The sequence below is a fragment of the Salvia hispanica genome, chromosome 5 (genome assembly GCF_023119035.1).
Source record: "Salvia hispanica cultivar TCC Black 2014 chromosome 5, UniMelb_Shisp_WGS_1.0, whole genome shotgun sequence".
NCBI classification, from domain to species: Eukaryota; Viridiplantae; Streptophyta; class Magnoliopsida; order Lamiales; family Lamiaceae; genus Salvia; species Salvia hispanica.
In genome coordinates, this window is record NC_062969.1 from 30,935,859 (window position 1) to 30,961,054 (window position 25,196).

General features: G+C 38.3%; 1 protein-coding gene across 1 annotated transcript; it reads left to right on the forward strand.

Annotated features, from left to right (window-relative positions):
* The first annotated feature begins 480 nt into the window (after positions 1–480).
* Positions 481–1,636, forward strand: LOC125190810 (probable membrane-associated kinase regulator 4). Its single transcript, XM_048088213.1, has one exon. The coding sequence runs from the start codon at positions 511–513 to the stop codon at positions 1,408–1,410; it is 900 nt and encodes a 299-aa protein (XP_047944170.1). The 5' UTR covers positions 481–510; the 3' UTR covers positions 1,411–1,636.
* Positions 1,637–25,196: the final 23,560 nt, after the last annotated feature.

A 25,196-nucleotide genomic window follows, 5' to 3' on the forward strand; every position in this document is an offset into this window, starting at 1 on the left:
AAGTAAGTCTCCTGAAATTATATTGGAATTAGTATACCACGTGACACGTTTTATGGTTCATAATTTGTGAAAGAATAGTACTCCTGTTAACAATATAATGATGATGGCTATGAAGAACTAATGATGCCATTTAAAATCATTTAAATAATGTTCAAATTATTCAATTCAATGATTTTATGTTTCTTGTAAGTGCTGAATTTTAGTTTCATTCATTTATATCGTTGCTCGATAATTTATTAACTCAAATTAATTTTTTTCAAAACAAATAGTAAGCAAAGTGAGTTACTAAATCACATTCAATTCAACCGCATTATATTAATCACCTATGAAATTATAAAACTTTTCTATTTACGTATATAAGTATGACATGATCAAAATAAAATATAAAGGAAACGTATAAAAGTATAGTACTATAAAATACACAACCCTCTCCCCCCTTTTCCCTTATATATACTAGAGCCAAACTAAGAAACCAAGCAAACAAATTTTTTTACAACATTAATAGAAAAAATGCTACAAAATCTCCACAACTCCTACTCGGATTCATCATCAACAACATCATCATCATCATCTCAAGAAGATGACTACATCGACATGGAAGTAGAAATCGAGCACTACCACCACCACCATCACCAATCCTTGGACAACCACAGTAGCATCTTCAATCAATCCTCAAACAATGAGTTTGAATTCCAACAAAGCTTCTCGAGCTCGTCCGACCGGGACCCGTACGCCACTACATCCCCCGCGGACGAGCTCTTCTACATGGGGAAGCTCCTTCCCCTCCACCTCCCGCCCCGCCTCGAGATGGTCCACAAGATCCTCCACTCCACCACCCCTTTCCACAATGACGACGAGCCCTTCAGCACTCCCGTTGCCACCACTCCCTTCGAGTCGTGCAACATCTCCCCCTCAGAGTCATGCGAGGTCAGTAGAGAGCTGACCTCGGATGACTACAAGGATATCATCCTTGCCAATCATGACAAGAAATCATGGACAAGGAAGAAGAAGATGATTAAACAGTCGTCTTCGTCTCCCTCGTCCAAGATCAAATGGACCTCCTACATCAAGTCCCTCTTCACCAAATCCTCCGGCTGCACGAGCATGAGCCAACACTCTGCTACCGATGTTTCCAAGGCGAAGAACGAGCATATCAAGAATGTGGCCCCGTTCGGGCAGATCAAGTACAACGAAGATCAGAGGGGGAGGCACCGGAGATCATTCTCCGGGGCCATCAAACAGCTGTCGAAGCCCAAAGGTTCGACGTCTAATTTAAACGTGCTGGCCTTGAAGAGGGGCATCGCCTCGAGCTCCGAGGTTGAGAGCCCAATTCAGGCTGCTATTGCGCATTGCAAGAGGTCTCACAAAGCCAGGGAAGAAAGAGTATCAGTTTGCACAAGTCATATGTGAATGTGATGACACCTTTTTTTGACCTTTTTATTTCCTGTGTCCTAATGGATTCAGATGAATTCTTGATGCTGTGGTTTATACATAAATAACTTGTTTTTATTTGGAGAATTTGTTACCTCTTTGTATTAGGTGTCTTTGTTAGTTTTTTCTCTTTTATATACAAATAATTCAAGCTTTGTTTTGTAGAAATATTGTTGGACATTTTAGTTTAGTGTTTGAGCTATAACTATGAGCAGTGGGGTAGAATGGTTTTGATTGCATAAGTCAATTTATTACCTAAATGTTTGATTTTCATCTTATTATATATCTTTTGTGGTTTAATTAGTTATAATCAAGGTTACCGAAAAATCAAAAGTTGCAAAATACATTTTGGCCGTCTACTTTGTCGTGTTGGGTAAGTGAGTCATTTCTATTTCGGCATAAGAATTTATAAAGTTTTGTGCACCGGAATAAATCATAGCCTACATAGAATAAGGTAGGGTTAAGAGAAAGTATTGAGTAATAAAGATAAAAAATTTATTTAGTTAAGAAAAGAAACGGCTCACATGATGTCCGTAAAAAAATATACTCCCCTCGTCTCCCATAATTTATCACCATTTGACCCGACACGAGTTTTAAGAAATGTAATAAAAAGTGGGTTGAAAAAATTAGTGGCATGTGAATCCTATTTTTATATTATTAGTTTTATAATAAAATATGAGAGAGAATGAGTTAGTGGAATGTGGGGTCTACTATCAAAAATGGTAAAAGTGAAATGTGACAAATTTTTAGGGACGGACAAAAATGGAAATAGGTGATAAATTTTCAGGAACGAATGGAGTATTTAAAATGAGATACGGAGGATACTAAATTAATAAAAATGAAAATAAAATCCAACCACACTGATTGACTATGTAAACATGATATGACATCAAAAAGGAAATTTGTTGAGACATAACTAGGTTTGTTGGATGAAGCTTCGTTATTGTGTATTGTATTTTTCAAAAGTAAATGGGCATTGATTTATTGATATCTATCACTATCTTTGTCAATATAAAACTTAAGCTTCATATCTTATTTGCAATGAAAAGTTGTTGTGATGGTTGAGGTGAGAGAAATTTGTGATATGAAATTGATCATGCCATGTCTAGTCATTAATAGTATTGTTTCATTAATAAGTTTGTTCAATTCTACATTGATTATTAACTAAAATAGAATGTGTAAATTGTGCTTACTGAAATTATTTAGTTTGTCTTATACATTATTTATGATATTCTTGTTTAAACTCATATTAGGTGATCAATAATGTCGTTTTAGCCCACCTAATTGTTAATGTATTTTTATATGATTATGACCTGATTTATCATCATTGCAGCACTTCCTCTTCTTTTAGTAATATTTTTAGAGCATCCACAATAAGAATAGGTCAGCCATAGGTCAGCCACTCTCTCTTCCTGCCACGTCAACAACACTAAAAATCTACCTGCCACGTCAGCATTTACTCAAATAGGCCAGCCATAGGTCAGCCGCAATAAAAATAATTCAAAACAACTACAGTTACGGAATTAAATTTACGATTAAATTACGGAATTAAATTTACGAGACATATACGAAAAAATTCATTAATTGCATTAAAAAAAGTACATTCATTTAAAAAAATAAATTACATAATAAAGAAAAAAAACTATCGTCGTGCAGTCTTCCGTGCCCACAACTCTTCAATTATATCCTTTTGGAGTTGAATATGAGCATCCACTTGGCGCATGTCGGCATATTCCTGGAGGCGGCCGACTTCATCGAGAGGTACCCCATGTCGTACGCTAGGGGTGGCCGTTCCGTGGCTTGGACCGGCTTCATCGTCATTGGCCCAACTAGTCAGTTATACGCCTTCGTCTTCGAAGATCATGTTGTGCATGATAATGCAAGCGTACATTATATCAACAACGCATTTGACATCCCACAAACGCGTTGGACCCTTAATTGCCGCCCATCGAGACTGGAGCACACCAAATGCGCGCTCCACGTCCTTGCGCGCCGACTCCTGCCGTTCCGCAAAGTAGGCCTTCTTGTGCGCGTGCCTGATCGTCTTCACAAAGAGAGGCCACCTAGGGTATATCCCATCCGCCAAGTAGTAGCCCATATCATGCCGGTTGCCGTTGGCCATAAATGAGACGGCTGGACCGATGCCCCGACACTTCTCGTTGAAGAGGGGCGACGAGTTGAGGATGTTGAGGTCGTTGTTCGACCCGGCTACCCCAAAATATGCATGCCAGATCCACAGCCGGTAATCAGCTACGCCTCGAGGATCATCGTGGGATTCTTTCCCTTATAGCCGGTCGTGTAGGCCCCTTTCCAGGCAGTTGGACAGTTCTTCCACTCCCAATGCATACAATCTATACTCATTTATATCCTCATTCTTTTACAACTCTTTCCATCTAGGAAACTCCTAATATGAAAATTCTCAAACTCTTAGAGTATGGCTAAGACCCTTTCAGCTTTTCTTCTATTCTTATCTTGAGTGGAGGTGATGAGGCCAATTTTATATAATTTCCAATCTTATTGAAAACTTATTCGTACAATCCACCTATGAGGGTCTGGCACAAAATTGGCAATAAAAAAATGTTAGCACCAAACGCGATAAATGAAATGTTGATACCGTACAACGAATACGTGTTAGGATCAGGGAAGTGCAAACTGACATCAAATCTTAAGCTGATGCGTGCCGATCTGAGTTGAAAAATATGCAAAATAAAATAGAAGATAAGGATCCTATTCCTTACATATGTAATATATAAAAGCATATGCATGTAATTTGAAAATAGAATCTGCCACAACAAGTTTAACAACATATTCTACCATTGAAACTTCCAAATAGCATTTAACAAGTAGCAAGATAATTGTTCAAAAGCTACCAAATTCATAAAGTAGACAACCTAAGTCCTATAACCACGATAACCACACAGTTTGAAGACTTATCTCCTCAGACACGAATCTGCCGGATTCCGGCGATGATGTTTCGAAAGTCCCGTGACAGCAAAGGCAGCCCCGCAACCTCTTAACATTTTTGAGGTGGACTGTTTCACAAAATCTGAAATTTCAAAAGCCAAAATTCTTCGATCTAAAGATATAAACTTTAAAGAAAAAGGAAAGAGAAAGAAAGGGAGATGGAGAAGAGAAGCAGCAAGTGAGGGGTGAGGGAGCCTCTCATCTTAGTTAGGATTAGAGTGAGGAAGATGATGTGGGTTTTTATTTTTATATGGGTTCTTCTTATTAGGCTAGCATTTTATTTACTTGGGTCAAGGGAGTAAGGAAATTATTATGAGCCCAATTTTTTTTAAAAAAATCATAATGGCTGCTTTAAATAAATGAAGGGAAGCCCAATTTCGAAATTTAATTATTGTGGGCTGAAAATGGGTGAGAGTCTTGGTCCAGTTTCGAAAATGGTATCATTTGGGAGAAAATATAATATTGAACTTTAGCCTAAGTTTAAATTAAGGTTCTATTAATATTTTTTTATGGTTTGGCTAAACTAAGCTAAAATAATTTAGCTTTGAATTTATTGTAGAGTTCTGCGTAAGAGTAAATTTTCTAAGTAAAAGACTCATAGATCCAATTTAATCGAAGCCCGGGAATTGTGGAAGAAGAATCATCCAATAACAAATGAGTTTTGAAGGAGGAATTTGAGTTTGAGTTAGGTTTTAAAGTGAGAGGGACGATTCAATTCTTTAAGTGAGTTTTATGATGATGCTTGTTTCGAGTCAAAAACTTTTAAAGTTTGAAGTAAAGACGTTTTAGTCTGGAGAAAATGTGCGAGTTACAAAATATTTTGAGTTTTAAGAGAAAACTAGTTTACTTTTTGTTTCTTTAGAAAAACATGGATGGCAGAGTTGAACGAGAAACGCGAAGGTGTTGTGACATTGGATGCGAGGTACCTATATCTTTTTAAGTGATGGTTTGTAGATGTTGAAGTATGAGGTAGATTATGAATTTGTTGATGGAAGTGAGGTATGAGACTATGAGCTATGCGTGCGAACATAGAATGACTAAGAGATAGGTTAGGATGAACGTGCTCGAATTTAGTTAAGAAGTGTCAACTGCAACCTCACTTTCCTGAGTGATAAGATTAGTTGAGCTCGAGTTTAGATGGGTAGTTACAATTTATAATCGTTTTCCCTGAACGTTAAAAACAAGGAGAATACAAAACGACGTTGCGTATGAAGTTTCAGACGAGAAAGAGTGCGAGACGAGAGGAGATGCTAAGTGATGTATCCCTGCAACGACGATAAATAGTTCTTGCGATCTAATTAGATGAATCCAATCTTGCGTAATATGTCAAAAGTGGCGATGTGACATAGAAACGACCCTAATAGCATGTTGAGGAGGAGTACGAAGATGATTGCGATGTGTTACTAGAATGATCGTTATGACGCACTAAAAGCACCATGGAGATACGACATGCAACTATAAGTTAATAGGGGTAACAATGCGAGGAATCTTGCTCGGAACTTAAGGTCTCCCAGAGCGATCTTATCGTATACACATGAGGAAGGAGTCCCCTTAGGCGGATACGCACATAAGTGATACGCCGACCAGAGTTGACGTAACTAATACAAGTTGTTGAAGATTACGCTATTAATTATCGCTTTTAAGGAGCTCCTACAAGATTAAACGTTATACTATATACTCGAGTAATAGACTCTCGAAAAGGTAATATGGAGAAACTTGTTTTACAAGCAGTTGAGGATCGATGCACGAATAACAAATAAGATGAAGAAAACCACGAGAAGCGAAGAAATTTAGATTTTTGTTATATTAAGATACCTGAAGAGAAAATGCCGAAATAGTTTCTTGTTAGCCCCATGCTCGAGGTCAAAAGCATTATAAGAGGCAACATGGAAATTGGAGGAAAGGGGTAAAGGAGAAACATTCGGAACTGTTCCAACGACGTAAACAAATTTCGGGACGAAATTTTTGTTAAGGTGGGTAGGATGTAATACCCGCGATTTTCGAATAATAAAATTTTTCCCATTGAATGCGATATGGTGATTTAAGATGGAATTTGTGAAGAAAACAAAAGAAGATAATATTTAATTTTACGCGTGAGTTAAAATCATCGATCGATTTTGAAGAATTAATATTTAGAACTAAACTAAATATTAATTGGTTGCATTGGGTGATGTTCATCTTTGTTAGGAACAAGACGAAGAAATTAATTAAAATTTTCCGTAAACTTTAATTAATAAAAGAAATGCAAAATGTGAAGTAAATATTTTGGGCTTCTCAATTAAATAGAGCTCAGTGTTTATATGTTACAAATTTGACTTTAGTCCTATGAACTAAATCAAATAAATAAAAGATATAAGTTGGGCTGTACAAATAAATGAGTCCAAATGAAAGTGAATAAAATTGTGGGAGATAGACTTTGAGCCCAATCCTTCTCTCTTCCTTTGCTACACGTGTCTCTCTTCCTTTACTACACGTTTTTCTTTTCAGCATGAATCTTCAAGAATTTCCATCCAGCTGTTACCTGCAAGCGAACCACCCACATTAATCCTAATTAATCCTAATCATGAGGATTTATCACTGTTTAATCCAGCCACTAATTGCCATTAAATCACCCAATTAAGTAGGAGTTAATCCTAATCACTTCCATAGATTCTCTCTTAAATTCACACTCTCACTTTCACAAAATGCAAATCCTAGCAAAAAAAAACCAAAGAAAGAGATAGCCGAGAGGGAGGAAGAGAGTAGAAGAAACTGCTACCCTTTTTGTTTCACTCTCATACAATCTAAGAAAACCAAAGCTGCCCAATCTGAGGAACTCATCCTTTCGGCCCAACAAATTCCGTAGTGTACACCACATTTCAACTTCGACAGAAGGTATAGACCTTCCCTTTCAATCATAAGTTATGAGTTTTATCATCTTGTCATCATAGCATGGTGCCACACATCAATCTCCCACACAAAGAACTAAATCAATAACACAATCGAGCAATCAACAATTGAATCACCTCTTGCTTGCAATAATTCAATCTTTTGAACCGAATACACCCCACGGCAAATAAATCAAAATGCGAAAGAAACATAATTTGAACAAAGAACTTATCTTTCGGGGCTGCTCCGGGTTGTTTCGAGGCTGTTCGGGTTGGTTTCGAGGCCGTTCGGGGTGAATTGGGTCTCTGCTGAACAGCCGTTGACGGAGATTGGAGAGGATCGATGAACTGCTCCTCGAACTGGTCAGCGGCGATGGCGGAATGGCAGCAGCGACAACGGCGAGACGTTGCTGCAGAGTAGCGACGGCGAGGCGCCTGTCGCGGCGCTGCCACGGTGATTCCACGGCGTACGATGGCGTGGGCTGCTCGGAACAGTGACAGCAGCGGCGCTGTGCAGTCGACTGGTGGTGGTGCGACGACGTTCTCGAACGATGGATGAAGGGATTTCTCAATTTGGGGATTTTCTCAATTTAGAAAAAAAATGAATGAGGGGGAGAGGTGTACCGATAGTGGAGAAGAGACTATAATTTTGGGCCTTTCTTTATTTTGGGTTTCCCTAAAGTAATTGATTTTGGGTTTCCCTAAAGTAATTGGAGGAATAAGGGTGGGTTAAAATAATTACTTTGAACTTGTAATTCAATTAATGTTTGGGCTGGAGTTTTAACCCAAGAATTTCGGAGAGCGCCAATGGCTGGGCGGCTGCCAAAAATTTGAAAAGGAGTTTAAAACGATGTTTTAAAATCACGACAACCCAATTTTTCTTTCCGAATAATTGATTAAGGAGTGAAAGATAAAATAAACACTCATGTAGAATGCATTTTTTTTAGTTACTTGATTCTAAAATCACGACAACCCAATTTTTCTTTCCGAATAATTGATTAAGGAGCGAAAGATAAAATAAACACTCATGTAGAATGCATTTTTTTAGTTACTTGATTCTAGAGGCTAATTTAGCATATTATATTGTTTCCGTAAAGGCTATCTCTGCAAGCAAGTTGTGGTTGGAGTAAGAAATCTCAAGTTAGGCAATTTAAGCGTACGAGGTGAACTTTTCTATCCTACATACTAATGTGGATAAAATATCAAATATTTTGAGATGATATTTAGTTATGCAAATGATGTTGTCTTGCCATAAATGATTTGTTTTATGTGTATGAAGCCTATCTGTTTGGTTGGAACGTAAGAATCGAATTCGGGTCCGAGTGAGGGTGGTGTCCCTACTCGGATTAGTGTACACAGGTGGCCGTTGGAAGGTGGCCACCTTCCACGGCACAAAGATGATATAAGTGGAGGCCGTTGGGAGGTGGCCACCTCCCCGGCTGGAGAAAGATGTAGGCGACCGTGGGAGAGCACCATCTCCACGGCACTTGGTGTTCAGATATGGCAAAAGTACAAAAAGAACTTAGACTGATCAGTCGAACTTTAGCTCACAAAGAATTTAGTAAGCTCGGGCCTTTTAAGAGAAAACCCTCGAGTGTTACTATGATGACATGATAATATTTTCATTTTGTATATGTATATTTCGGCAATGTGTTCACTGAGTATTTTTATACTCAGCCCTGCATATATTTCTAAATGTGCAGGTTGAGCAGTGACGGTGGAGAATGCTGAGCAAAGTTGATGATTTCCTTTTTATTTTAAGTAGAAGCTCCCGGTGGTGCATGTCTCCATACATGTGACCGCATTCATTCCGCTGCTTATTGTTCTTCTATACTCTGATAAATAATTATTGAATAGTAAGACTTTCATTCAAGCTCTTGTGAAAAAAAATTAATTTGAAACTGTCTCCTCTTTAGTCATTGTTTATCCCCTTTCTATTCCCCTCTTCTTAATCCCCACCCCTAGTCACGGGTTCCCGGCTTTGCCATCCTTAGCAAAGTGCGGTCGTGACAGTGGAGGTACTCATCCCACATGTCTGCCGCGCCTCCGTAGGCCAACTGTCTGATTGTCGCCGTGCACTTTTGGATAGGGGTGTGGCCGGGTCTGCCAGCCGCATCGTGCCTGAAGCGGAAATAAAGATATCGACGCTCCAAAGCATCAACGATACGCATAAACAACTCCCTACGCATTCTAAAATGCCACCTGAACATGGTTGCTGGAAACCGCGGGCCGGAGCGAAGTAGTCGTCTTATAGCCGCTAATGTGCAGCTACGTGATCCCGATCAATCACTGCTCGGCGGTGGACAACCGGTGGAGGGCAAGGTACCGCCTGCTGTTCGACCCTTCGCATGTACCTCTCTAGCTCGTGGTTAATGTAGGCCTCCATAGCCTCGTTCATCTGCTGTTCGTACTCCTCAGTATCCCCACCACCACCACTACCACCACTGCTATCACCTGCGTTACTCATCGCTCGATGTTGCTCTTGTACATAAATTTATTAGAGAGAGAGAAAACTTGTTAAAACAAGTGGTGCAAATGAAAATGAAACTAAAATCGCGTATATATAGGTTTTCAAAAAAGTGTATAAAAAAAACGAAAATTGGCGCTGGCCGATTGCTAACCGATCGACACGGAACAATGGCGGCCAACGCATCGGCCAGCGCCCTCTAATCGGTTAGCCCATGCCGATATTTACGCCGATTCTCGGTTGGCCGGTTGCAATGGTTCGGCTAGCCGACCGGCTATTGTGGATGCTCTTATGACCTGATTTATCATCATTGCTACCCTTCCTCTTCTTTTACTATCAGTAATATGTTTGAAGTTATACACTTCAGACGTATTTATAAGTTGGTAATGCCTGGATATATATACTTATATGACTAGGTGTGTGATCAAATACTAACTAAGTTACGGTAATAACTAATAACTAATATCAATTCTGTATGTTAAAAACATCAACACAAAGACATAAATTTATCAATCTACTTGTGTTGATAAACTTATGTCTTTATGTTGACATTTTAAATTTACATGTTGTATTGATATAATTATATCTTTGTGTTGATAATTTTAATACACAATATTGAAAGTTATTAGTTATTACTGTAAATTAGTTAGCACAGTAACACAACCCTATATGACTATTTCCAAGTATTTGGTATCATAATTTATAACTTACCATGTAAATCTGTGTTATCCTTTATGGCCCATCTAAGCCCACAGTTTATTCCTTGTATTCTCTAAAATTTGGTCGAATAGCATTTCTGCCTCATTTCTTGTCTACAAAACAACAACGTAAAAACCCTTTTTTGAGTTTATCTTGACACGACGCCCGCATTTCTTATTTTACTTTGCAAATCTTCTTGTATCCCATCTTTCTTATCAAATGAGGCCCATAATATAAATCGAAAGGTGATTATACGAAAACTTTTACTAGCGTAGCTACTAGGAATATGTTTGTTCATTGATGATTGTATTTTTTACACTTGTAATAAGAAAACGCATGATACTTGACCGAAGTATTATGTTTAACTTTCGCGTATTGATTCTATCACTGTGATTTACATGTCTTATATAGACCAAGGAATAATGTACAAGGAAATATACAAGCTTGGTAAGCTAATCAATAATTGATTCTCTTATTCATTCTTGATTTGTTTCATTATTGTAGGGATTTTAATTTCTTTCCAACACTTCCTCTCAAGTTAAGTAACGGGATTTCGAATACTTAACTTGCGAAGACTTCATGAAAGCTCTTTGAGTTCACCGCCTTTGTCAGGACATCAACTAGTTGATCTTCTAACTTAACAAATGGAAATCCCATTGTCCTTCAAGTTTTTCCTAAATGAAGTGTAGGTCCACCTCCACATGTTTGGTCCGATCATGCGGGACCAGATTCTCAGAGATACTGATAGCGGCCTTATAATCACAGTATAGTCTGCCCTTCTTTGATGACCATCAACCGTTTTAACCACAATATTTCGGTCAAACAACTCTTAATCTCATCCCTAGAATTCTGCCTCTGCACTTGAGAGCATCACTATCATATGTTTCTTGCTCTTTCAAGTCACAGATTTCCTCCCACGAATGTAAAGTACCCAGCTGTAGACTTTCTATCAATAAGGTTTCCTACCCAATCAGCATCAGTATAACTATGGATGTCCAAATGACCATTCTTTGCAAACAGAATCCCATGATCTGTTGTCCCATTTAGATAACGAACAACTATCAAGACTACCTCCGAGTGACTTACTTGTGGTGTCCATATACTAACTAACTACTCCCACGACATATGCTATGTCGAGTCTAGTATGTGAGAGATAGATTAATTTTCCTACTAACCTTTGAGATAATGGAGAAACCTCCGTTGGAGGAAGAAGAAGAAACTGAAAATATGAATAAGTGTTCAAATGCAAAATACAAATAAATGCCTTATATATAGGCACAAATACAACTAATAAAATTCTAATCTAAAGCCTAATTACATTTTATTTTATAGTTTCAACGGCCTCCCTCAAGATGGAAGCAAAATGCTACCATCTTGACAAAAACATCAAACTACAAACATCTAAAATTTATTCTAACTCCCCCTTGAGATCATCATGAGTTGCTGGAGAGAAACCATTTCAGGCCTTGAGTTTCTTTCTTCACACCTTCTTAAAGATTGTTGATGGAGCACAACTTCAATGAATATCATAGCCCAAGCTATCTATACCCAAGCAACGTTGTTTGTGGCAATTGAAATAAATGGATTGAGAGTCTGTAATCCAACTGATCCAATCTCACAAACCTGCTGTTCAGTGATGTTTTATATACTTTGGACCACAATCAAACACCATAAAATTTAACAACAGGATCAATCACATCAGACTGGTTTCGGAGGAAATCACTCCATCTTGAGCATATGCAAACCAATTGGAGCTGCTACTGCATATTATGGTAAAACCTTGCTGCCTCAAAACATTCACTAGCATCGAGTACAGCCAAGATCACCACACAAACCAAATAACAACCTCCAATTCTCCAATATAGCTCAATAAGAGCTTTACACCAAAAAATCACCAATTGCAACTTTCAATCCCCCACCCAACGCAAGACCATCAACAGCCACAAAAGGTCTTGCAGTTGCAACAACTAGGAACCATCACAACACCAACAACGAACAACAATTCTAATTGGTGATTGATGAGAAACAAAACACCAAACTGGTATAGAAAAAAAAATACAAAGGAATCATCCGACGATTTCATCGGTGAGAATAGAGCAAATTCAGAGATAGATTCAACCGAACAATCGGTGAACAACAAAACAAACATCCAACATACAATCGGAAAACCAGAGATAAATCTGAAAACATATTCAGATTCAACAACAAATTTGAGAAATCATATCTCAAATACTGAAACGAGAGAAACAAACTTGGATCATACAAATCCAAAAACAACAACGAACCGATTCAAACATCAGAATTGAAAAATCAGAGAGATTTGAGGAGAGAAAAATCAGAACCTGAAAAAGGATCAACCGCAAATGCAGCGGTCAAATTCTACAGCAAACCTCACCAAACAGCAACTGCAGTGAGCCGAGCACATACTCTCCGGCGACAAAGCAGAATACCGAAAAACACCAACCCTAGATCTATTGATATCAAACGGAAAATCAACAAAAGGATATAGGAGATAGAGGTAATCAGAGGCGCGCAGCGGATTTTGCGCTCTGATACCATGTTAAAATTGTAGAATTGGATTGAGATAATGGAGAAACCTCCATTGGAGGAAGAAGAAGCAACTGAAAATATGAATAACCGTCGGTAGAGAGAGATATGAGAAAAGGGGAAAAATCATTTATGGACTACATTTTGCTAAAGTGTTCAAATGCAAACTACAAATAAATGCCTTATATATAGGCACAAATACAACTAATAAAATTCTAATCTAAAGCCTAATTACATTTTATTTTATAGTTTCAACGGCCTCCCTCAAGATGGAAGCAAAATGCTACCATCTTGACAAAAACATCAAACTACAAACATCTAAAATTTATTCTTACTCCCCCTTGAGATCATCATGAGTTGCTGGAGAGAAACCATTTCAGGCCTTGAGTTTCTTTCTTCATACCTTCTTAAAGATTGTTGATGGAGCACAACTTCAATGAATATCATAGCCCAAGCTATCTATACCCAAGCAACGTTGTTTGTGGCAACTGAAATAAATGGATTGAGAGTCTGTAATCCAACTGATCCAATCTCACAAACCTGTTGTTCAGTGATGTTTTATATACTTTGGACCACAATCAAACACCATAAAATTTAACAACAGGATCAATCACATCAGACTGGTTTCGGAGGAAATCACTCCATCTTGAGCATATGCAAACCAATTGGAGCTGCTACTGCATATTATGGTAAAACCTTGCTGCCTCAAAACATTCACTAGCATCGAGTACAGCCAAGATCACCACACAAACCAAATAACAACCTCCAATTCTCCAATATAGCTCAACAAGAGAATTGCAACTTTCAATCCCCCACCCAACGCAAGACCATCAACAGCCACAAAAGGTCTTGCAGTTGCAACAACTAGGAACCATCACAACACCAACAACGAACAACAATTCTAATTGGTGATTGATGAGAAACAAAACACCAAACTGGTATAGAAAAAAAAATACAAAGGAATCATCCGACGATTTCATCGGTGAGAATAGAGCAAATTCAGAGATAGATTCAACCGAACAATCGGTGAACAACAAAACAAACATCCAACATACAATCGGAAAACCAGAGATAAATCTGAAAACATATTCAGATTCAACAACAAATTTGAGAAATCATATCTCAAATACTGAAACGAGAGAAACAAACTTGGATCATACAAATCCAAAAACAACAACGAACCGATTCAAACATCAGAATTGAAAAATCAGAGAGATTTGAGGAGAGAAAAATCAGAACCTGAAAAAGGATCAACCGCAAATGCAGCGGTCAAATTCTACAGCAAACCTCACCAAACAGCAACTGCAGTGAGCCGAGAACATACTCTCCGGCGACAAAGCAGAATACCGAAAAACACCAACCCTAGATCTATTGATATCAAACGGAAAATCAACAAAAGGATATAGGAGATAGAGGTAATCAGAGGCGCGCAGCGGATTTTGCGCTCTGATACCATGTTAAAATTGTAGAATTTGATTGAGATAATGGAGAAACCTCCATTGGAGGAAGAAGAAGAAACTGAAAATATGAATAACCGTCGGTAGAGAGAGATATGAGAAAAGGGGAAAAATCATTTATGGACTACATTTTTCTAAAGTGTTCAAATGCAAAATACAAATAAATGCCTTATATATAGGCACAAATACAACTAATAAAATTCTAATCTAAAGCCTAATTACATTTTATTTTATAGTTTCAACAGGTATACCATTTGTTCCACAATTTCTTACTCAATCAACTGACCACCACCCAATTGGCTCACAAGTCTTTTGACCGAAGGTATATGGTTTCCATATGAACATAGCATATAAGTACATGTCACTTTCGGCCAAATACAATCTCCCACATATGCAACTAAGTCAACAACAACAACATCATTTGAACACTAATCGAAATGCGGAAAAGAAGATAACTTTGTTTAAGAACTTATCTTGTGGTTTGAATCGGGGTGGTTTCGGGGCTGTTTGAGCGTAGAGGGCGTTGATTCGCGACTGCCCGAGGAGCAGCACGCCGACAACAGCGGCATCTCCGGAGCAGGGACTGCACAGCGGCGACAGCGAGGGTAGACGGCAGCGGCGGTGCTGTGTGAACCGATGTCCAGCGGTGGCGAATCGGCGAAATAGCAGCAGCAGCAGCGGCGCCTTCGGTTGAGACGACCACCAACGCCGGTGTGGGGCGAACCGGAGCGAGGGATGCCAGAAATCTAGGGCTCACGAAATTGGGGCTTCTTCCAATTTGAAGGGAAAACTCGAACGGTTGAGTAAGAAGGATGGAAGGTTCGATTGGAGAGGGAAACCGTGACTTTCGTTGCTGGAATCACGGTGGTGTCCGGCGGTGGTGATGAGGTTTCGGAGGCGACGGGGTGGAGAATTTTGGGGAGAAGAGAGGTTAAGAGAGAGAGAGAGAGTTGACCGAGATGTTGTGAATGATATATATTTGGGCGGAGCGGATCACCTCTACCATATTATACACCATTTGATATTTACTCTTTAAAATATTTAAAAATAAGAAAAATCCTATGCGGCAGTTCTTCACAAACTATCGCCAATATTAAAATGACACCACTAAAAAATCCAAAGCAGCACTACCACCACGATGCCTCCGGGCATCACTACTAGTCGCTAGCCACCGGAATCCCCAATCACCTGGCCACCTCTGCCTCTCTCTCTCGTTCCCCTTACTTCTCCATGCCTATAAGCTCCAACACCTCTCGGATCCCCTGCAAATCTCCATCGGCGATTCGATCTCCACCAAATGGCAGCCACTTTTCCCACTGCCGCCTCAACTCCATTAAACTCGGAGAGTTATAGGAAATAGCAGTATAAGCGAAAGAATTGTTAATTTCTTCTAGTATTTGAGATTACCAGTAAAGTTTCGGATTTGATATTGGTTTGAAATAGCAGTATAAGCGAAGAGCTCGGCGGCGGTAGGGCTCAGCGCAATGGCTCAGTGTAGAGGTCAACGGCGAGCTTGAAGTAGTCATCGATGAAAGCCTCTTTCGCCTTCCTCTCCATATCGGAAGACGCCATTGATGGGGGATTATCAGAACTCGCTCACAGCTGTGGATTGATTAGAGAATGAAGAGTAGACGACGACTTGCGGAGATATGCAAATACATATAGGTATCAATGGTGTATGATGTGGGGGAGGTGATCCGCTCCGGCTAGATTGGTCCTTTGCATTTTTTAGGGCGTTAATTTGATGTTCAAAGGTGAGATAATAAAATGAAGATGAAATGTTTGACGATAGAATACACGATTTTGTGAAGAACTGCCACATAGGATTTTTCTTATTTTTAAATATTTTAAAGAGTAAACACATGTCATTATTTTATTGGTGGGGCATCAAATGGTGTATAATATGGTGGAGGTGATCCGCTCCGATATTCGGGTCTCTCTCTCTAATTTTATTTTGAGCCTCTCCTTTATTTTGTTGTTGGGCTCACAAAAAATTAAATGGGAGATATAGGGTGGGGAAATAAAACTTCGGCCTTTTAATTAAATCTTTGGCAGGTAATTTAAATTAAATCATGGGGAATTATTAAATTAAATCCCGGAATAATTTGCAAAGTGCGAATAATCTTTTCCCGGGTCCGAAATAAATATAAATGTGAAGGAAAATTATTGTGATAATTTTAATCTTGCGCTTAAATAAATTTTGGGAATTTATTTCGACATCGTGGAGGAAAATACGAGGAGCCAAAAAATTGAAAATATGTGAAAACCAAGAAACGAGATAGAACACTTTAATTAGGGTGCACGCATTCTAATTAGTAGTTCTCTCGCGCTGATTGTTGTGTTACTACCTTGTTGTTTAAAGGGAATTGTTTCGTGAGACTCTAATCCGGAAAGCGGAATGCGCTAGTGCGAGATCTTTTAAGTGAACGAGGTGAGATTTTTTTTAAAGTATATTTTGGGCTTTGTTCTTGTTTTAGATTTTGTGGAATACTTATCTGCCCTGACTGTGTGTCGGATGCCTGGCATTGCCAGAGGTTTAATCGAATTCGGTTTAAGTGTGGGCCGCAAACCCCACTTAGACTAATGATCACTATGTGGGGACCGTGAGCCATTTGTCGCGCGTTTGGCTAGTCTAGTGACCGTCGTGTAATGTGGTCACATTCCCGGTACACGAGGATACATTTCAGATTGAGTATGGGTGATGGATAAATGCTTGATCAAGCGACTTTGATGAAAATGGAAATATTTTGTGTACTTGGGTTTTTTTGAAAGCTAAACCCCAAGCTCACTTGAAATTGGCTTGACAATTATATTTTTATGCAAATGTTTTCGGCAACTGTCCACTGAGTATCTTTTCAAGTACTCAGTCATGCATATGTTTTCCCTATGTGTAGGTTGAGCAATGACGAGTCATGGTGGGTGTTGAGTGGAGCCTCTGAAGTTTACTTGTTATCAGTACAGAATGGGTCGTGTCTTCATACATGACGTCATTCCTTTACTCTTGATTGCTTCCGCTGAAACTATTTATCTTTTTGAATAATGCGTTGCGCACTGAGATACATTAAACTCGATCACTCTGATTCATCATTTTGATGATTAAATAAATCACTATTCGGTCTATTGATGTCGCAATGTGATATTGCCTCAATTCCCCTTTTTTCCCCCGCTTCTTATATCCCACCCCAGTCGCGATTAACTATTCTTTCTATCCTTAGAAAGGGCGGCGTGACAATTAGGTGACTCAGTCGGAACCTTGAAGAAGTAAAACTTTTTCACATCTTAGATAGACTTTGGCTACCTATCGTGAAAGGTTGCAGTGTCCATCCGAAAGTCATCTTTACCTTGAGAATGACTAGTGACACTGGTGTGGTATAACATTGAGAGGATCTAAAGTATAGACACGTCTTTATTGCTATCTACTGAAAGACAATGTCATGAAAATTTAATTTTTCTTAATCATTGTAATAATATAGGACATACGTTATTAATCATACGCTACTTTGACTTATCTGTAGGTGTGGGTTTTTCGCAACCCAATATATTCCTGATATCTTGGGTAATAGTAATTAATAACTAGTACGGTATAAGTTTTATTATTACATTGAATCGTGTGCTTTTGCGGTTTGACTATAACCCCAAGAAGTGTTCGAGAAAAGTTCTATTATTAGGAAACCCGGCTGGTTTGGATTTAATACAAGAATAATAGTAAAACAAAGTGTATTATTTTAATATACATCTCATACTAGACAAACTCTTGAAAATGAAATAATAATTAATTTTAAAGTCCATAGTAGACTACAAATTAATTAATGGATATATAAAGTTATAAACACGGGATATAATATTTTAAAGAGGTTAACCTGGATTGCGTGTAATCAAGGATTGGATGGGTTGTCGGTATTTCTTCGCACAAGAATTATTCCATTGTCCTTATATTAAATTATGGGTTATAATTTAATTAGTAAATAAAAAGGTCCAAATTGGGAGGCTCAATCCAAGCCCCATAGATCCCTAACCTAGCTCATCACAAACTCTATTTACCCAAACGATGGATTCAATAAGTTCTTGCAAATAACCACGTCCACTGGATGAAGGAGGTGTTAGAGTTTGTATACTAGAAATCACGTTTCGAGTGATTGAATACTGTAAAACTCTTATTTTATTTTCCAAGGAATAAAACAGATTATTTTTGTCATAATGTTGTTATGTTTTACATTTAATGGATGTTAATTGCATGTTTAAATGTATAAGTTAACTTAACAAAGTCTAAGTCTTTGTTTTAGTAGACCGATTGTGGGCGGCATCCACTTTAAGGTAACACGGTCATTCCTAAACAAAGAAAAAGGAGAATTTCACGACCTAGATGGAATTAGACTATCCATCGTGAAAGGTTACAATGTCAGTCCACATATTTCTAAGCCTTACTGAAATAAGATGATATTGGTGTGGTACACTGAACGGATCTAACAGCAAGACTTGTCCTTGTGCTATCTATTGAAAGGCGAGGTCTTGATAAATATTTTTTCTTAATCAATATAGGTTAGCATTGAGCATACGGTATTGATTATGCATTACTTTGACTTATCAAATGGTGCGGGCTTTTTCGTAACCCAATAATCCTGATATATTGGGTAGTGGTGATTAATATTTAGCGGTGCTAGGATTGCTAGGTGAGTCTCGTTTGATAATGTCCTCAAGAGGAGCGCGAAACAATGATTTATTATTCGGAACCTAGCTAGTTGGAGTTTGATCACTCTATGAATAATAAATAAGCGTTTCATGTTAAGTCCACTCTTGGAATTAATAAGAAATTAATTAATTAAGTTCATAGCAGACATTAATTAATTAATGGACATTTTTATCTTAAGCGCGAGAAATGAAAGTTAAAACGGAAACCCGGATTACATATAATTTCGGATTTGGATGGGGAGAGTTCAATATTACTTCTGTAGTGGCTGCTCGTAATATTCCAATTAAAGCTTATATTAAATTGTTGGTTCAATTTAATTAGTAAAAAGTAAATTGGATGAGCCCATATCCAAAACCTTCCATAGATCCCTGTATGGGCCCAAAAGGAACTTAATATAAATAGGAGAATAAATGAGACAGAAATCATAATTATTACAGCTAAAATTTTCGTCCCTCTCTACCTTGAGGAGTACAAAATTCTCTCCTAATTGGAGAAGGACTTCTTCTGTCTTCTTTATTTAAGTCCCAGTATTCCGGTGAGATCAGCCCACACTGATATTGGAGTACAGTTCGGGAACCAGAGAGAAGATTTGTGGTCTAGTATTCAAAGCATCACGTGGAGAAGTCGCTAGCCATCATCAATTCTTTGGAGAATTAATTAGGTATTATTTCTGCTCCGTTGAAAAGCATGTTTTAGGTTTCGATTATACTTAAAGCATGATTAATTCAAGTTATGAGCATGATACATGTGGGAATTATGCGAATAGCTTTTGTCTAAATAATCTGCTAAATAGATCTGACTATTATGTGATTTATTTTTTCAGTTAATAATTATTAAATTATGCATCTCGAACGCGCTTCCGCTGCCAGTTCCTTCAATTGGTATCAGAGCCAGTCTTTGGCTCAGATTATTTGGATTTAAATTTCGCGAAATTCATGTATGCATGTGTTATTTGATTTCGAAGCATGTTCTTGTATTTTATTGTTTATTTTTATGCATGATGAACTCAAGAACATTCGAATCAATAGAACTTGAATTATTCGATCATACGAGATGTGCGATCCGCCGGCGCTCCCACTAAGACGGATCGCGCTATGCATAATAAAGAAAGGGTTGTTGAATTGAGTGGGAGCAAGGGAGGCGATCAACCGGACGAGCGTGGGCTCGTGCACGCCGCCGGCGAGACCACCGATCCCGGAGTGACTCGCGAATCGCGCCGACCAGTGGGAGCAATTGAAGCGATCCAACAGCGACATGAAAACAAGGATGGGCTCGTCCATGCCGCCGCAGAGACCGCGACGTGTTTCTTGCTCAACCAAGACGGTCGCTAACGGTGGTGGAAGGAGGCGCAGCTCGCTGCTCGTCCGAGAGCAGCGGCTGTCTTCTCCGCCGATGATAAACCCTAACCCTAACCTAAACCCTAACCCTAGTCGAACCCTAGGCCGATCGACGCTGAACCGAGAGCTGCGACGCCGTTCATGGCTAATACTGGTTCTGGCGAGATCGACGGCTATTGAGGGAAGTCGCTGGAGCAGCGTGGCGAACGCTGCATGGCCGTGTCGACGGAGGGAGTTCTCAGTGTCTTATCGCCGGGAGAAAAGGGGAGAGAGGAAGCAGCGCGCCCTGCGCGCAGGCTGTCGGCTATGGCTGGACGGCGATCTCGCCGTTCCGGCGGGCGAATCGCCGGTGAATCTTCATCGCGTTGATTCATGCAAACCTCGAACAACAAGATAACGATGAAGCATTATCTTAATGATTATTTAATTCTTAAATTAAAAGATATCATTAAAAATAATATTATTTAATGAAATAAAATATTTTGGGACGATTTCCCTAGATTTTAGGAATATTTTGATTATTTTCTATATCTATGGAATATTTATATCCTAGACGATATAGATAAGAATAATTTAATAGTTTCCTAAATATTATATATCTAGATTCCTAATTAGGATAGATATGTAAGATTACATTAAATAATATAATTATTTTCCTTCCTAATCTTGAAGTTGGATTTAATTTGAATTTAATTTTTCATGTCTAATTAAGATTTAAATAATGTACTTTATTTTGTATACATCTTATAGTATGACATGAATAAGAAATAATTTCAAGATTAATTAATTCCTAAACTAAGATTCGTGATGATAATAAAAGATTTAATTATCCGGTCAATTTAAAACCAACAGAATTTAATTAGCCTTAATCTGCCTTAAGGCTAAATGATAATTAATGAAAAACCATAACCCAAATATCTAAGCGATAATTATGAACTTAAAGTTTATATATGGTCTCCATCGGTTGGACTGCCAAATTTTGTGAAGCTAGTTTCTAATATTATCGCCACCCACTTTGTGGGGACAATAATCCTACAAAATAGTAAGTTCATAAGGGCGGAGTTCTCACACAATAAATAGAATGAACTAGAAAGTGGTTCCCAATATTATCGCCACCCACTTTGCGGGGACAATAATCCTAAGGAACTACGAGTTTCAGGGTTCAATCAGAATTTATGAGATAGCTTGATTTTGTTATCAGCACATCAACATTGTCATGGGAGTGTGTTGTAGAAATAAAATTTTGTAATGCTAAATCTGATGGTCGTGCTTAGGCAACATTAAGCGGCCATGCCATTTTGTGGTCTCTGGACTATTCGTCGGTGTTGTGACCAGTAAAATTGCCAAATTTTAATGCGTATTAACCTCCTTTGGAGGGTACAAATTTTAAATTTTTCTGTTGTAAGATTTTGAAAAGTTTTATGGTTAATCTACTCAATTTCCTTACATAAGTTTGTGATAAATAGTAAATTTTTTTGTTTGCAGTGCAATAAAATCCCTCAATATGTCTTTTAATCCTCTTTCTGCAATACTCAAAGAAAACAAACTCGAGGGCCAAAATTACATAGAATGGAAAAAAAATTTGGATATCGTTCTCACAGCAGAAGAGTACAAGTTTGTGCTCACTACTCCACAGCCTCCAGTTCCCGCGGCTAACGCAGCGGTGGGAGTTCAGAATGCACATAAACGGTGGCATAAGGCGAATGAGATGGCTAAGTGCTACATGTTGGCATCTATGTCTTCAGTACTCAAGCATCAGCATTCTGCCATGGCAACTGCCGCCGAGATTATGCAAAATCTTGCAAATCTTTTTGGTACTCAGAATCGAACGGCTAAGTCTCAAGCCTTTCGGAGTTCATGCACTTTTTATTAGCACTAAATAAACCTGCAAGTATACATAGTATATATAGTATAACTAAAGGTTAGTACCGGGATATCGAACACGGGGAAGGCAAACACAAAGTGTCTATCCTCTACTAGAACTCAATTACTATCTGGAGAAACAAGAGATTTTGAAAACTTTTGAAAACTGAAAACAATTAAAAGCAATTAACAACTAGATGCGAATAAAACACGAAGACAATCGATAGAGATAAGGGAATTCCAGGGATGTGCGTTCACAGTTATGGTTATACAAATTCCAAACTACAATACCCTAGCACAATTATTACTTTAATAGGACGAGATGAAATGCAAACGTTGATTACAAAATTAGGATTTTCAATCCTAACACGTAACTCCATAAAGCTCCTAAGATCCTTGAAAAGTCCTCACTCTCAATTAACAGTGCCGTTTTAAGGGAAGCTAACTGTAGTGTCTACTAAGTGAATCTAACTCGCTAGAACTCTCTCACAGTTATGAAGCAAGCTATATTAAATCATGCAAGATTGTGTCACTCAATCATGCAACATCAAAACTAATTAGGGAAGAAACAAAGTAAAAACAAAACGGATTTTAAATAGAAAAATGAATTGTATAACCAAAGTCGTTACTAACACATCCCTAGAATCCTATGAGTTTAATTACACATAATGGAATAAGCTAAACACATAGATTGAAGGGTAAACAATTTGAACATAAAACTAAAGCAAATAAAACCCGTGGGTTGAATCCTTGTCGTTCTTGATGTTCTTGAAATCCTTCTCCAACTCTTTGCACAATTGAAGTACTCTATCTTTTGATCTCTGTGAATTATTTTGCAAGTAGAAGCTCTCTAATTTGATGAAGCTTGAGGTCTTATTTACAGGGGAAAGCTAATCCTCATTGTACAAGGAAAAGATCTTCAAAATATGGTAAATCTTGGAGCAGATCTAGGGCAATTCGGATTCGCAGCCTTTCTGCGGCGGGTCGCCGCACTTTGGTCGGCGGTCGCCGCGTTGGAGTCCAGAGTCTCTGTTCCTTCGGCGGTCGCCGGGCGAGACCCTCTTCCAAGCGTAGATTTCCGAGGCGGTCCGCTGCACTGCTCTGACCGCCAGGCGCCGTCGGTCGCCGTCGACTTCAGATTTCCAGACTTTGCGTTTTGGCTCCCTTTTTGGCTCAATTATGCACATTTCTCACAAAACACGTCAAAATACCAAAATAGATAAAATATGCGAATAATGGACGTGTAGAGTGACTTTGACATAAAAAATGGACCAAATAATGGCCTTAAAATAGTGCAAAATCCGAGCGTATCAACTCCCCAAATTTACATTTTTGTTTGTCCTCAAACAAAACAATAAATACACAAGAATAGATGCACGGAATGCACAAGGACTAGACGTCATAATTGCCTGAAAAGATGAAAGAATAGAATAAGCATGTACTAAGGCAATCAAATCAAGCAAGGTTTATTAGTGCACTTTCATTACTAACTCGAGGAACACCTTGAATTCAAGCACTCACATGTGGCAAACTTCCAAAGATGGGAAGTGTTCTCTCACTTTCAAAGTGTATAGAGGTAATGTGTATAAATAGCACTCAAATCATGCATCATGCAAAGTTTACCATAGGCTTGCTCAAAGTCTAATCCCTCATCCACTAGATGTGATTAAGCATCAAAAGTCCGAAAGGTCTTTATCTTTGGTTATAATGTAGGATCTTTGGTAGTTGAGGAATATTTGGCTAAAAAGTGACTAAAATAAAAAAAATATCCCAAGTAGAGTAAAAAAAAACTCCACTTTTCTAAACCTAAGACAATTTTAACACTTTATTTTTTTTTCAACTCACTTTCCAATCCTTAATTTTTTTTCACAATCTTTCACATTTTTTTTTCTTTCTTTCTTTTTTCTTTTTCAACCTTTCTTTCTCTTTCATAAGCATTCTTTCTAAGATCAAATGCATATTTTTAATTTATCTCAATTTCACAACTTGCACTTTCTTTACATTAAGCACACTACTTTTATAATTTCCTCCTTATCTCTCCAATTCCTTTACAAAAGAAGATAACAAAAGTTAATTAACCCAAGGAATTGCCCCATTATGTTGGCTTCCAAAGAATAGGCTTAAAGGCTCAAAATTGGCTCCAAAGGGAAAACTTTGAAAATTTGAGAGGGTCGAAAATTTTGGATAAAAGTAGGCTAGAAAAGATGGTAAATCATCCTCCTAAATCAACTTAAACACTATGTAAGCTTAGCCAAGAATAGGAGCAAGTTCTAGAAACATATACACGAATACAGATAAATCACACAAGAGAGAAATTAAGGCTCAAATCTCACAAGGTATAAAGCATGATTCAAGGCGAACAAGCAATTCACTAATTATGCACCTTTTCACCAAACCATCAAATCAAAACGTTAAGCCACACTTAAACATAGATGGAATGTAATATCATTGGCAACTCGGTCTAAAGTGTGTCCCTAAGCATGCGTGTTTCTAAGTTTTTTCATGTTAAGTTCACGACATGGATTCAAGAAAACATTTTTTTAGAACACAAAATTCTCCTACGGGGTTTTGAAAAACAAAAGCAAAAACTTTAAAACAAAAAGAAAACCCTAAAACAAAAACCTAAACTCACGGTCCACCACTTCATCCCCCCAAACTTATTTACACCAAAGTGTAGGATAAGTTTGTAGAGTCGGTAGGGACGTGAGTAAACTACTAAAAAGAAAACATACCTTGAAAAATTTTGCGTAGAGGCTTTACGGGGCGAAAATTCAAAAATTTCGAAAAATCGCACTGGGAACTGTATTCAGGTGGCGGTCCGCCGCGGCCTGGCTGGCGCTCGCCGCACATCGTCAGATTGTTCCAGCGAGCAAA

Excerpts from the sequence above, each read along its gene's own strand:
- LOC125190810 (XM_048088213.1), top strand. The coding sequence starts at position 511 with ATGCTACAAAATCTCCACAACTCCTACTCGGATTCATCATCAACAACA.